The sequence below is a fragment of the Dryas octopetala genome, chromosome 1 (genome assembly GCF_963921425.1).
Source record: "Dryas octopetala chromosome 1, drDryOcto1.1, whole genome shotgun sequence".
Taxonomy (NCBI): Eukaryota; Viridiplantae; Streptophyta; class Magnoliopsida; order Rosales; family Rosaceae; genus Dryas; species Dryas octopetala.
In genome coordinates this window covers 9,528,438-9,542,976 of record NC_141366.1, presented here as the reverse complement: position 1 = coordinate 9,542,976, position 14,539 = coordinate 9,528,438, and the positions used below count along the sequence as shown (strand labels likewise).

At 35.3% G+C, this 14,539-nt stretch overlaps 1 protein-coding gene across 2 annotated transcripts; it reads right to left on the bottom strand.

Moving 5' to 3' along the window:
- Nucleotides 1–3,547: 3,547 nt before the first annotated feature.
- On the bottom strand, nucleotides 3,548–7,660 carry ECT8 (evolutionarily conserved C-terminal region 8). Of its 2 annotated transcripts, none has more exons than XM_086255536.1 (9): nucleotides 7,071–7,660; nucleotides 6,885–6,961; nucleotides 6,504–6,657; nucleotides 6,360–6,421; nucleotides 5,823–6,230; nucleotides 5,209–5,742; nucleotides 4,867–5,079; nucleotides 4,606–4,758; nucleotides 3,548–4,142 (listed from the first exon to the last, which is right to left on the bottom strand). In XM_086255536.1, exons 1-9 carry the CDS (start codon nucleotides 7,114–7,116, stop codon nucleotides 4,110–4,112), a joined length of 1,680 nt encoding a protein of 559 aa, XP_086111662.1. In that variant the 5' UTR covers nucleotides 7,117–7,660; the 3' UTR covers nucleotides 3,548–4,109. The 2 variants fall into 2 exon arrangements, with proteins under 2 accessions (XP_086111662.1, XP_086111658.1); XM_086255532.1 differs by having other exon boundaries at nucleotides 3,548–4,145; nucleotides 7,071–7,658.
- Between the last annotated feature and the right edge of the window lie 6,879 nt (nucleotides 7,661–14,539).

Genomic DNA, 14,539 nt, shown 5'->3' with positions numbered 1-14,539 from the left:
ATTTCTTATTTGAAAATATAGGATGGACAGAAGAAGAGGAAGACGTGGTGCATCTTCATCTAGAGGGGAAGTTCCCGATGTTGTCGATGATGTGCACAAAACACGACCCACAGCTTCTGGGCGAAGAAGGCTAGTACAAGCACGAGCTAGTCGTGAGGAAGTTCCTGAACAAGCTGAGGTTCAGGTTGAGGATTATAATGAGGATAATCCGAACAAGCTTGTTGAGCCTTTCCTTGGAGGTCCCATTGACACGTCCCTGTTGAGGAGTTATGGAACTCACGTAACTGCTACCATTTGGAACAACGAGGTATGATCTTTAACAGTTGGTATTATATGCTTGTGTAACTTGCAATAATAATGAGTGAATTTTTTTGGTTATGTTTGAATTAGGAACGAGATCCTTTAAGGTGCATGTCCAAAACCACCAAGCTTCGTGAGTGGAAGTTGTGGGTCAGAACAGATAATGACCGGTTGAAATGATATGTTATTAATTATGGGTTGACATCACTGGTTCAGTGTTCTTACCGTACGATTGATAAAGTGTTGGTGTCCGCTTTTATTGAGAAGTGGCATCTGGAGACCAATACATTCGACCTACCTTTTGGTGAAATGACCATCACACTAGATGATGTAACCAACATTTTAAGCATTTCGGTTGGTGGTGCACCAGTGGCTACACTTGTTGAGGATAACATTGATTCTGAATATCTACTAACTGCATTTTTAGGAGTTAGTGGGGATCATGCATCAGAGCAGTTGATGGACTTTGGTGGTGAGTACGTACGATTATAGTGGTTACATACGTGCTTTAGTGATGTCACTGATGGCGACTCTGAGCATGAAATCCAATGTGCAGCTTGAGCGTATCTGTTGTATTTATTGGGTTGTACTCTGTTTGTAGATAAGACTGGCACAAGGTTACAAGTCCAATATCTCTGACTGCTCACTGATCTAGACACCGTTAGCCATTATGCATGGAGCGCTGGATGCCTAGCATGGTTGTTTATGCAGTTTGGATTTGCCTCTCGAGCTGGTATTAAGCAAATCGGCGGATATATGACACTGATAGAGGCTTGGATGTACGAGCACATGCACACCATTTTCGGTCCATCATACGATATGAATTATTTCGAGAATTCACCTCGTGCGCTCCGCTGGACTCCAAGGCAGGATAATGGCAGTGATCTTGAAGCAGTGCAAGAATACGGCAACGACTTGATGTTTTGTCGGCTGACGAGGTATATTTGTAATTTAGAATTCTTTTTATAAATTTAGGATTATATTATTATGTTAATGTTTTCAACTATATAATATTATTGTTTTTTTTTTTTTTCAGGTTATTTGGGAACCATACAAATCTCAAAGACAAGCACATTCATTGCCAGCTATAGCATTCTTCACATGGATGATAAGGTGTTTTGATGTTGTTGAGCCTTATTGTCCCGAGAGAGTACTTAGACAGTTTGGGAGGGTACAAACTATCCCTCCTGCACCACGTGCGGTTTTTCAGGGGGTTCGAGGTTTGAATACGCACTCGTACAGACCCATATATAATTATTTAGCTGGTATGTGGGAGGCATGAGGGAATCACGTGTTGTCTGAGGAGGCGCGCAGTATACCGGTGAGAGGGTACATTGATTGGTTCATCGCTATATCACATCCAATCGTTCACAACCCTACTCGCAGAGGTGCATTTGACCCACACGCCACATCGGATATTGCATACTATCAGGTACGTAAATTTACACAATAAATTTTCTCATTGTCCGACTGCATCTGCTAATGTTGGCATATTTTGGCTTTTAGGAGCGCGAGACTCGTATGCTACGGATTACCCAGCCGATTATTGACATGGGCGAAGAAGTTGCTATCACACGTCCTACTCACCTCTATCAATCGGTTCAGAGTTTGCAACATATTTTACAGAGAACGCACTTGCATGACACTATGACATACCAACGCGGTTCGAGACGGCGTCCCTGCCAATGATTATGCGTTGATAGTTTTGTAGTTTGTGTAACTAGATAAGGTTTTATTTATGTCAAATACTATGGTTAATTTATATAATTGAACTACCTAATTATTTATGTGAAATACTTAGGTTCATGCAAAAAAAATATCCAAATAATTATTTATGTGAACTACATTTACAACATATATTTCCCAACCAACAAATTCATACCTCATTTGTTGTGAATTCATTACTATAGTCATGTGAGTATTCGAAAACCTTGACCTCGACCTCGACCTCAACCCTAATGTAGTCCTCAACCTTGCTGTTTTGAGTAGAAACACCACCATATTATTCATATTGTTCATCATCCTACACATAAAACATAAAAATGATGTTAAAACAGTATGTTCGGTAGAAGGTTATCGAACGAAATGAATCTGTTCGGTAGTAATCTGCCGAACAAATAACCTTCATTTGACAGTTGACTACCGAACAAGATCGATTTTACGTAAAGAAAATACTTCATTCGACAGATGTCTTCCGAATATATGTAAAACTTTCGGTAAATTGCTGTCGAAATTTATAAGTTTATTCGGCGAACAGTCACCGAATGGATTTTTTAATTTTTTTTGTAATTTTCATTCGACAGGTAACCACCAAATATATTAGTTGTGTTTGGTACCCATCTGTCGAACAATTGAGAAAAGTTCGGTACTGGTTCGCCGAACGAACCGCGAACAAAAAATGAAAAACACGAAAAAAAAACACAAAAAATTACTATCATACCTCGTCTGAAGGCGAATAAGGGACGAGTGAATGCTCTATTCATGAAAATTAATATGTATTTCTACAATATTATTCCCTATATGTGACCAAGAGAGAAAACTTAGGGTTTAATGGAGGAAAGATGAAGAGATGAGGTTATGAGAGGGGGTGTGCAATGAGAGTTTTAGGATTATTTTGGCTGAGGTTTAAAAGTATTGGGTGGGGTGTGTAAGAGTGTTGGGTTGGGTGTGTAAAGAGAGTTTTTTTTTTTCAAATAATAAAGGTTATCTTTTTTGGTCATTTCTCTTTTTGTCAATTAGGTAAATTCATAAATTAGGTTGTTAGGGGTGTACAAAAAAAAAATTTGAGGGTTTGCAAATAACAGCTCTCTTATTTTATGTTTGTGCTATGAGGAAATTGGTACTAGATACTAGATAGGTAGTATGGATTTGGAGATTTTGGGGCGAATGTCTTTGAGCTTCTGGTCTACCCACCGTCATTCTTGAGTGGGAAATTAAGAGTTGCAATATGGACACAAACAAGAGCTGCAACAACTAAGGGATTGATCTATTCATCAATTAAAATAAAAGTTTTAAATACAAGAATTAAAGTTAGTTTTCATTTCTTAAAGAAATAAGAGTGACTAATAAGTTTACTTTACACTCCTTAATAATAAATCAACTCATCTAAATTCTAAAGTTTGCAACGTTAAAAGGATTTAATGATGCTTCGGCATTATTCCAAAATGCAGTGAAAAGTAATTGCAGTTGGAGCTAAAAGACAAAAGACCAGGACTTAAAACACTAGAAACTCAGGCAACCCAAACAGTGAAAGGTGAAAGAGGATTATTATTTCTTGGTGTCATTCTGCATATACATGACCTGCTCTACAAGCCAGGCAACACTTTCAGAAAAAAAAAAAAAAAAAAAAAAACCACAAAGGAAACAAGCTAATTATTCTCCCACTCCGAGATCTGTTAAGAAATTGAACTACCACCATTTTTCTTTTTACAATTACATTTGTGAATATCACGGAAAGAGGAGGGAGGGTTGGGAGACAGAGACAAGAACCAAATACATTTTTTATGCTGAAAGACAAAACTAATGTAAGTAGGCAAAGTGGAGAGAGGACTTGGATTCCATAACCATATCAACCAGTGGGTGCTTCTAAGCTCTAGGGTTCATAAATAAACTGCCTTGAAAGCTAAGCCAAACATTTCATATCTCTATTTGATTGAAAACCACAATACATCTTCACTTTTCTCCCCTTGGCTTTCAGCTGCATATACACATTTCAACTGCTTCTCAATCCGGCTGCTGTTTTCTGGTGTATAATCTGTCACATGCTCATATCTCCCTCATACCTTCACTTTGCCTCTAACCTGTGGCCCCTACTCAGCACTGATACTTAATTCATCTATTTTCTGCTGCAACAACATAAATAACAACCTCAGCTCAACATTCCAAGAGGGACAAGTATGCACAAAGTGTCTTAGAAAAGTTTAAAACAAACATAAAGAAATTGCAGTGGTTATCTTATCCTATCCAAAAGAATAGAATAAAGTCACTCCCTATTTCAAAAATTTCAATGGCACATGGCACAACGCTCTCCTCACTTTGTTACTTGAATAAGGAACCCTGCTTTATTCTTGATCATTTTCTAATCAAAGAGAATCATCTTTCAAATCTTAACATTAACAACTCCACCAACTGCGGTTGTCATCGATCTTGACAACACAGGGTTGCCAGATCCTCTCCAACCCCCAATAAAGCCTACATGGTCCTAGAATTACATGCATTCACCTAAACATGTGGATAACATTAGAAAACTATAAAACAATTTACTTAACAGAAAAGAGTGGAAAGAAAGGAAGAGAAGTGGCAAACCTGCATATCAAAGTAAGGTGTAGACTGCCTGATCCTCTTCTCTTGCATCACTTTCTGGCGGCTTTCGTAGAAATCAAAGTCATCCAATATTGATGTCTTTGACACATGATTTTTGAAAATGTTCAACATTTCAACACCCGGAAGGAATTTCACCTGGAAATACGAGACAAACGCAGATTATATGGGTGTTTATACTGACTGAAAAATAAAAGACAACATAATAAAGCAAGCAATGCTTGACAACTAGTTGCTTATGCACACCTCCTGAGTGTCTCTACTGTTGGTCACAGGCTTGTTCTCATTATTCTCAAGTATTATATGTCGTAATTGTGGGTTTGGGACATCTTTTATGATATGCCACTTGACTGGGAAATAACCATTCCACTTGTCCTGTTGCCAGAAATCCATGTTCTTATTAAAGTCAACACGACCAGTCATCTCAGCTACTCCACAAAACTGACCGCTTGCATTGACCTGAAACATGGTACAAAGTAGAGAAAAGAAAAAAGAAGGCATTAGTCGCTCATTTCAGAGACCAAAAGCCTATAAATGTGCAATTGGAAACTCCTGCAGCAAAACTATGGTCAAAATTATAGAGCATACCGAAAAGAAAAGGAACACAGGACACTTGCAGCCTTTCTGTGCCGCCTTCTCTTGTGCATCTTGATATGCATTGTCCAGCCTCTTATTCCCATTAGGAGTACTAGCCCACACGTTGTACTTGATGCTCTTATGAATATCATCTTCACTGTAAGATTTGATAATAAAGAAAAGTGCATGCTCATATTTGGTTGGAAAGTCAGGGAGGTTATACTGATCCTTCTTGATCACAGAGGTTATGCTTTCACACTTTCCATTCTCTTTGTGAGCTCCAGACACCAATGCCCCTTTAGGATTGGTTGTTCTGGGACCGTGGCTCTTTTCATTGAACAAATTAGTATCTCTAACACCATTAGCCTTACTTCTTGTTTTCAACTTCTCAGGGCCACTCCAACCCTTTGGATTTGCTTTTAAGGTTACCGGATTGTTCGGATAGAGCAAACCACCAGTCCCTTGGTTATATACTGGAAACTTTGGAACAGAAAAGTAGCCTTTGGCTAGTGCTTCTGATTGGAGATTCGGGCTACGGAGTGAGGCCTGAAGATCAGTAGAAAACATCATTAAAATTGCCCAAGATGAGGACATAATGGCACCAGCAGAAAGAAATGATACTCTACCTTGTTCACTGATTTTGTCTGAAGTTTGCTGAGGTCTGAAGGCCTAAAGGATTTAGAGAGTGGAGGAGAACGAGTTTGGCTAGGGGATGATAAACTAGATTTAGAGACTGGTGTTTCTAAAACTCCATTGTAGGCATTTCCAAATGTTCCATCTCCAACAAGAAGAGATGGATCCCACATGTAGGGTGATGGGACCAACTCTCCAAAAGGAAGAGGAGAGGACATATATCCAGGGGAAGCCATAGGTGATTGGTACACGGGGCTCAATGGGGGATACATCTGTTGACCGACATATTGTCCATCACTACCGATTGTAGTTATGGGCAGGTACTGCGTGTAAGGATCATAGCCAGGCTGAAATCCTGGCATCAAGTAGACAAAAGAGCCATTATCTGCTTGTTGCATGACCTAAACGAAGCAATAGTGACTATAAGATCAATGTGTTATAACTTGTCAAATTGTGTTAGCTACCAATAAACTAATTCCCAATATCCAAGCTATGTGAATCCAGATGTATACAGATAAAGGAAAACTTACAGGGTATTGCATCTCCACCCCACTTCCACCAACATAGTATCCTTGGGTTTCCACATCATAACCTGTGAATACTAAGATGTTAAGGTACTGATATGATAGGACAAGAACCATGGACCGTAATTCGAGAAGCTGCAGCAATCAAACCTGGATAGCTGTATCCGTAATAGGTGGCGGTTGGATAAGTAGCCATGGATTCATAATCTGCATCTGCATCACTTTTTCTGACACTAGCAGTTGTATCTCCTGCTGTTGATATACATGATGCTGCATCGGATGTGCTTCCATCCTTGCAAAGAGCCTTGAGATACACACAAACACACCCATATTCACAAATTAGATATATGAATCTTAAAAAGAAACATTACAACTTTTCCAATCACAATATGGTAATTGAATCTAAGCCTTCAAGTTTAAGCTTTAAGCCTAAAAACCAAGTAATTGTTGAATTGAGGAGATGATAAATGACAAGTAATTATGAATTGAAAGTGAAGTGAAATGAAATGAAAAGAAAGAATGGGATCATACCAGATTGGAATGAAGGAATTCCGGGGATTGAAGATCTGGGTTTGCTTCTTTTTCTTTATCTTCTTCTGGCTTAACCGCTGATCATAGAAAATAGAATTACAGAGTCAAGGCTCAATCAACAAAACAACACAAACATCTTCTTTAAACAAAAAAAAGAGACAGGAAAAAAAGAAAGAAGAAGATTACAGTTGTGAAGAGGGTGGTGTTGTTGTTGAAATTGAGGTGCAGCCATGGCCTCTCTCCAAAGGCAAAGAAAGTGCTTTGAATTGATCAAATGAATCCACTAAAAATGATAAAAAAGAAAAGAGATATTTTTGGTGTGAATAGAGAAAGAAAGAATCCTATGTTTTCTCAAAGGATATTATGTATCTCTGTCTATCTGTCTATCTGTAAATCTATCTATCTTTGTCACAACACAAGAAAACCGGCGAAAAAAATGGCGCTCTGTAATCTCTGTTGCTCAAACTATAACAAATCTACTGCTTGCTCTTACTGCTTTTCACTTTCTTTCTTTTTCTTTTTTTGGGTTATAAACAAATAAGATATATATACTCAGAAACAGAAGAAACCAACAACAATCACCGAGTGATAAACACAGAAAACAGATAAAGAGAGAGCCAAAGGGAATGAAATGGAAGATAAATGGTTGCTCAAAACTTCAAACAACAAACAAGAACAAGAAGATCAACAACAGCTAACAGAGAGAGAGAGAGAGAGAGCAAAGTCAACAACAACAACAACAACAACGACAATTTTATGGCAAACAGACGGTGTTGAGGTCTCCACGTACTCTTCTTTTTCCATATATATATATGTGTGTGTTTATAACTTTATGCAATACACATATATTCTGGCTGTACTTGCTCTGCTTACTGTTCTTAAATGCCTATTTGTGGAATCTTTCTATTTTCTATCATCAACCTTTTTATGGGTTAGTTATATTCATAACCTCATCTCATTATTTATTAACTACCATTTATTAGCATTAACACTACTTTCTTTTGATTATTATTTTTTGATTATATATATGTTTCAGTACAAACATGTTGCTATCATGGGTCATCAGCAGTCCATGCACCCATTCATGATTCATTAATTTCATTTTATCATATATTTTTCGTTCTTTTTGGTGGTAAAATGAATACCATTCAATTCCATAATGCTTGTTCACGGCTCTTCCACCACCCACATACATTTTTTATTTTTTTATTTTTCTAAAAAAAATAAGACCCTTTATTAGAATTTGAGCCCCGGTTGAATTTCATGCGTTGGATCTTGATCCAATCATCCATTGTCATAGGTGATCGATCATGTGACCGACACTATATAGACCTGCATTTTAAGGTAAAATCGATCATAATATTGCTAAACAAATAAAGACTCAGTTAATCCCAACGTTTATGACATTGATCCCTTAATTGTTTATTCGAATCAATGCAATGATGCACATGTCTCGGTAGAGATGCCTTCCTAAAACAGGCGCATTATCATGCATTCATGCTCCTTTATGCTTCGATCCTTTTTATCTGCTAAATCATATTTGATGCTTTAGAAAATGCTACTATTTTATGGGGGACGCTTTTCGCACTCTATTTTTTTTTATTTGCATTTTTTATAAGTTTTTAATTATTTTTCACATCATTTTATTTTTGTGTTTTCAAATCTACCCTTTTTAAACATTTTTTCTCTACATCTATATATTTGTTTTGAGGGTTTCTCATTTTTTTACACATTAAATTTATGATTCCTTATCTTCTTCATCTCTCTTTACTCAGAAACTGTTTGTTCCGCTCATATTCTTCTCCTATTTTCTATCTCTGCTCTCAAAACAATAGACCAAGATAATTTATTCCCTTTAAATTTATGATCTCTGCAACCAAATAAATGAGAAAAGAAAAAGAGTTGTTGGGAAAGGAGAAACAATACCCACACTTGCTTTGACTTTTGCAACCCAAACCAGCTAATATATTGAATTACTTCCATATCAAATCATTTCTATTTTACATTTAATGAAAGAAAAAAAATGAAAAATTTTCAACCAAAAAAAAGGAAAGAGAAACAACATCCTAATCGAAGGATGAGTAATTATATTGCTTATAACTCTTTATCGAATGACATTACTCATGATAGACATCTGATCAATAAAAGGTTTTACCAACATGTAAATACAATTGACAAGTCTTCACCACTTTGGAGTAGCTTTGTAACTGATACTATTTGGGAAGGAATTCATCCGAATACTCAATTGTTTTGAATATAGCCAAGGAAACTCACACTGCTAGTTTCAATGGTGGGGTGGTGGTCTTAATATAATAGATCTGGTAGCAAATCAAACCAAAAAATGTGTTGATTTATTACCAATATGGACACTTAAGGAGAGAGTTGATATATGCAGAAGAAAGCTTGGGTTGGTTTGACGAAGAGAGAATGCAACAAAAGGGTAGACTTGGCAATACATGTAATAAAATATATGAATAATAATTAAAAAAATAAAAAGAGTGCAAATGGAGAAAGTGGAGTGCGAAAATCGCCTCCCCTACTTTATTTGTAGAAAAACAAAAAATAATGAAAGAAAGAAAGACAGAAAAGGGTGGCAGAAGAAGGGGAAAAAGCATACAAAATATAAAATTTCTCATGCCGTGACAATTATATATATTTTACTAAATTATCAATCTGAACTGTATATTTAGTTAAAAATCATAATAAAATTTTTAGAGAAATTACCTTTCAATGCATGAATTTCAAATGAAATTAATAATAATAACAATGAGACTTCAAAGGGATTGACAAAAAAAACTTGATAACAAAACTCAAAAGGGATTAGTTCACTACTTTTCATACATACATAACTTGCTGATGAATAATTGCAGAAAGTCATCGATCAAGAGTTTAAAAATCCATGCACATCATCAAGCGGGTGCAAGTGCAACATCAACTCAAGGGTTTGGATTAATATATCAATTAAGATGGTGTGGAGGTGGAACTTGGACTTCAAAATATATATTTTATATAAATATGTGTGCTTCATAATGCTTTGGCTTCCATTGAATATTTAGAAATTTCGTGAGATGACCCTGAATTAATTGAGTTCAATAATTTAGTAGGTATTTGGACATTTTATAAAAAGCCAGAAGCTAGGTCGGTCACAACTCACAAGTTGAAGAGTGGCATTATCAGAGTTTTCTTAGTGGGTAAGAGTTCCCAGCCAGCCATCTCTCAAACCATTTAAAACCATAGACTTTGGCCAACCCCCAATTTAATATCAACCCAATTTTTAGGAGAGCCTGGACTGCCACGTTTGGCTTCACATTTTGACATGGTGTCTGCACGTGTACTACTCCACTAACACTGAAAAATTCAATCTCTGGATAATATACTCATTTTTTATGAGACAGTAGACACCACACCATTAAAATTAGAATTTTCCAACACCATTAAAAAAAACTCTGAAACTGAAATTTGACTTATAATCTTTAGTTAAGGTATGAGAGGAATTTAATTGGATACCCGCTATACTTGGTTTTGTTTGTTTTAGATTTAATTATATATTATAAATTTAAAAGTTATGAATCAATAAGTGTAATTTTAATTTTAATTGTACACTCTTAAATTTATAATATACGATTAAAATTAAAATACATGAATTCGTACAAGATGGATGTTTGTAAGAGATGCTGCAAATTAATCCTTAAAAATTGTGTTTATCATCTCAAATTTATGTTTGCGTATGGAATGAATAAAGGTATGTTGAAATGGTGTCAATTTGAATCTATATATAATAAGCAAGTTTTATTGCACTTGAAGACAAACACATCCCTTTACTTCTTAATTTAGCCAAAACAAAACGTCCCATTAAGGTTCCTTAAATAGCTGTCTCTTGTATTTTTCACCTCAAATAAGAAGCGATGAAATTATGAATTGATAGGTTTCTGTTTTTATATATACTTGGGATAATTTGTGGTCCACATTGTCCATAGCAAGCAAAACTAAGCAACCCCGATGACACCAAAGAGCAAAGATCCCAAATTCATTTGTAATGACGTATTGATCGAGTTTCAACTTTGACTACACCATTCTTATGCATGCCATGATGCCAGCCACTTCATAAGAAACAAAAGGTTGTTAGCTATTCATACCCCCAACAATTCGATCCTAAAAGAATATCCAGTACTTTTCAATTCTGGCAATTTCATTCTTATTTTTATTAATTTTTAGAATTTCAAAAGAAAAAAAATTTATATGAAAACTGGTAATTAGCTTCCATTGGTTCAACCTCTTCTTTATAATATTATGTAATACTCCTATTTGTTTCAATGAATTGGAGTCCAGCCTCTAAGATAGAGGACAGGTCACTGACCTCTACGATGGAGGCCAATAGACCTCTTTACTACAGACCCCAGGCTTTTTTTTTTTAAATTCTTTTTAAGTTATAAAGAATTTTAAATTACAGGGGTGAAAATCATTCGGTGTGGTAACTAAAATTGTTGGTGTGTGAAGAGCAACGTCTGAAACAGAAAGAGGAGAATGAAATATAGAGATGCAAAGCAAGTGCGCCTTCTTTGGATTGGTTCGCACTTAGCATGTATGGAAGCAAGTGCCCAAGGAACATTATTTGGGCCAAATTATTGGACTTAGGTCCAAGGCTCAGCCCATTTGGATACTTTCATGATTTCATCAGGCTGAAGGTGGCCAAGCATTGTTGTAATTTTTCCCTGCCAAATGTCAATGGTGCAAACAATAAAAAATAATTGATACCCATATTTCATCATGTTTTGTTTGTCAACCCAAAAGGCATGACAAGTGCAAGTACAAAGCATGACATGTAGAAGCAACATTAGATTACAAACTTATCAACCACTCTTTACATATATAAAACTACAAGTAGTCAATATATCTACCATTCGCTGAATATATTATAAGACCTAATTGCTTTGATAAATTGATGTGAATCTTCACCATCCATGTTTTTGCTAATTTAGGAAACTGCTGAATATATATATGCCTTACAAATACAATAAGTCGCCCATATAGTTGGAGTGGCATGAAATGAATGAATGTAAGTGTGAGTATTACATTTGATCAAAGAGTAATGATATGTGTATCACATTTTGGTACGATCTATTTAATAGATATGAAATCTACCAATATAAATAGATTACACCATGTAGTACCATATGTAGTATCTAACATTATTGTTGATCAAAATTTCGTAAAACAACCTCAAGTGACCAAATCTTTTTCTTTGGTTTGAAAAAAGCGCAACCCATTTTTCATAAAGATGAAGCCCAATTTTTCTTTATGGTTACAAAAGCCCAATGCTCCTTTTTAATAGAGAGACTCAGATACATGCCCGAAATTCTTTTTCTTTTCTTTTTTTTTTTTCTTAAAATTTTATTGAGTGCTTAAGTTTTCGGCCATTTTTTCTTTTACTCTAGCCATCCATTCATGCATGTTGAGACAGCTAGAGTAATCCTTCCTACATATGAAGTCATAAAACTTAAATTATAAATACTTAAATCTTAAAATAATACTACATTATTCAAATAAAATATATTTCTACGAAATTATAATAATGCATCATAATAAAATAAAGTGTAACTCTTTACATAATACATTATAACAAGATAAAGTATAATTCTGTGCGTTTTACGTATGTGTCATGAAAAAAATTTAGTTTTAAGCCACTCTTTGTACCTTAAAAATAAATATATCTTTTACATAAGTTTTTAAGTGAAACTTACAATTTTTTTTGTGACTTTTTACTAATTTACTTAATTTTATTTTGTGCCATGAGTCTCTTTCCTGCTGTGGGAGAGGGGTTGAAGTGGAACATATAAGAGTATCTTGGCTTACCTGCTACATGTCCAAACCACGACTTTGCTCAAAACCAAAGGCTGGGGGCCTGAACCTAGTCTCTTCCATAGCCACAACTACATATTAACATATGGGTTTTCTCTTTCTTAATACATAAAAGGTTAAAGCTAAAGTCTATATATGCAATGCAGAGACAGAGAAGAAGACAACAAAGGTCCTGTAAATCTGTAATTGTATATATGAATCTAAAAAGCATATATATATATATATTTATAAAGCAAACAATTGACTTGACCTCTAATCTCAATGCACATGGGGTAGATAGACGTTTACATCGAGCTTAGATTGGTTGTTGTTAAAGTGATGGCCCATTTCCATATTATTGCAAAAATGATAAAAAAAAGTGAGAGCTATGAACAACAGTTGTTGGGTAACGGGAAAACCGCCTTGATTTATGTAATTAATTTACATATATGATATATATTGATACCCTTCCAAGTTCCAACCCTCGATCCCATGCATCATTCATCTTCTGAATTTTGATCACTTCTCAATTTCATTCTCCATAGCATGCATCAACTTCACCTTCATTACAATTTAATTAGATTAATCATGCTTTGCTTCCATATAGCAGCCCATATATCTAAATTAATCTCTAATTAATTCTAAACTTCATTTAATGTAGATGTACATTTGAGCGGGCAATATAGTTCATTCACATGTGAGACCAAATATATGGCTATACTTATGAGGCCAAAACACTATGCATTCATGGGCAATATAGTTCATCCACATGCTGCCATGTAAGGGAGGGTTTTAAGCTAGGTTGGGCTTGGTCGAACTAGGCCACTTATACTTTTACCATTCATATAACAATCTAATAATATAACATATGAAATTATTTTTCAACTTTTTTATCTAAGAATCTAATAAAATAAAGATTATGTCTTTGCAACTCTATCTTTCCTTTGCACTAAAAATGAAAGAGACTTTTCTATGGGACATGCCCCAATGGACATCTCTCACAATGAGATGGGTCTCACCTCATTGTGAGAGATGCTCATTAGGGCATGCCTTAGCCTTAAAATGGTGCACCAATTGCTTACTTTGACAATCATTCAATCAATGAATGGTCTCAAGTAGTCAAGTGAAAGAGACTTGCATGTAATCCCTGGCCTGCTGCAATATGGATGCATTTGCTTAACGCAATAGATATTTGTCTGAACGCAAACTGTTGTGGATAATCAATAATATTGTCGTATTAATAGATTGATCGGGGCCTACGAGGATCCTTTCATGTTTATTAACGACAAACAACAGTTTGAATCATATCCTAACTAATATTTCAATCAATGTTCACGACAAAGAATGCTTAGTGATTAGCGATTATTTATCCTCACAAAAAGCGTGCACGTCAGGAATGGTCTCTCCCACGTTTGTCCTACTAATCATACAAATTACATCAACTTTCTTTATGCTCTGTGGGTTGTTACGCACAGTTTAGAATATATCATATAATATTTAGGGCTCTATTTGGGGTCCAAATAAATGTCATATTCAAATGGACTCGACAGCTAGATCCATGTATTTAATCTGATGATTCTATTTTCACTCTTCCATACTTGTTCATTCTAGCTTTTTCGAAACAATCATTCGTACTTAGTTCGAACTTTTATCCACTTATCAAATATTTTTATTTAAGTAATTTAAAATATGGGTTGAATTCGGATTGGTCGGTTTGTCTAATTCAATACCCATTTGATATTTTTAGGGTTTTTTTTTTTTTTTAGCATAATAAGAAAGAAAATTAAGAAAAATATAAAGCATGTGAAGCAGTTGGA

What these genes read in the sequence shown, in the direction of transcription:
- ECT8 (XM_086255532.1), bottom strand. Translation starts at nt 7,116, where the DNA reads ATGGCTGCACCTCAATTTCAACAACAACACCACCCTCTTCACAACT. An exon ending in ACACCACCCTCTTCACAACT is followed by an intron (nt 6,962 to 7,070) that starts GTAATCTTCTTC and finishes TTCTATGATCAG; the next exon opens with CGGTTAAGCCAGAAGAAGAT. An exon ending in AGACAAAATCAGTGAACAAG is followed by an intron (nt 5,743 to 5,822) that starts GTAGAGTATCAT and finishes ACTGATCTTCAG; the next exon opens with GCCTCACTCCGTAGCCCGAA.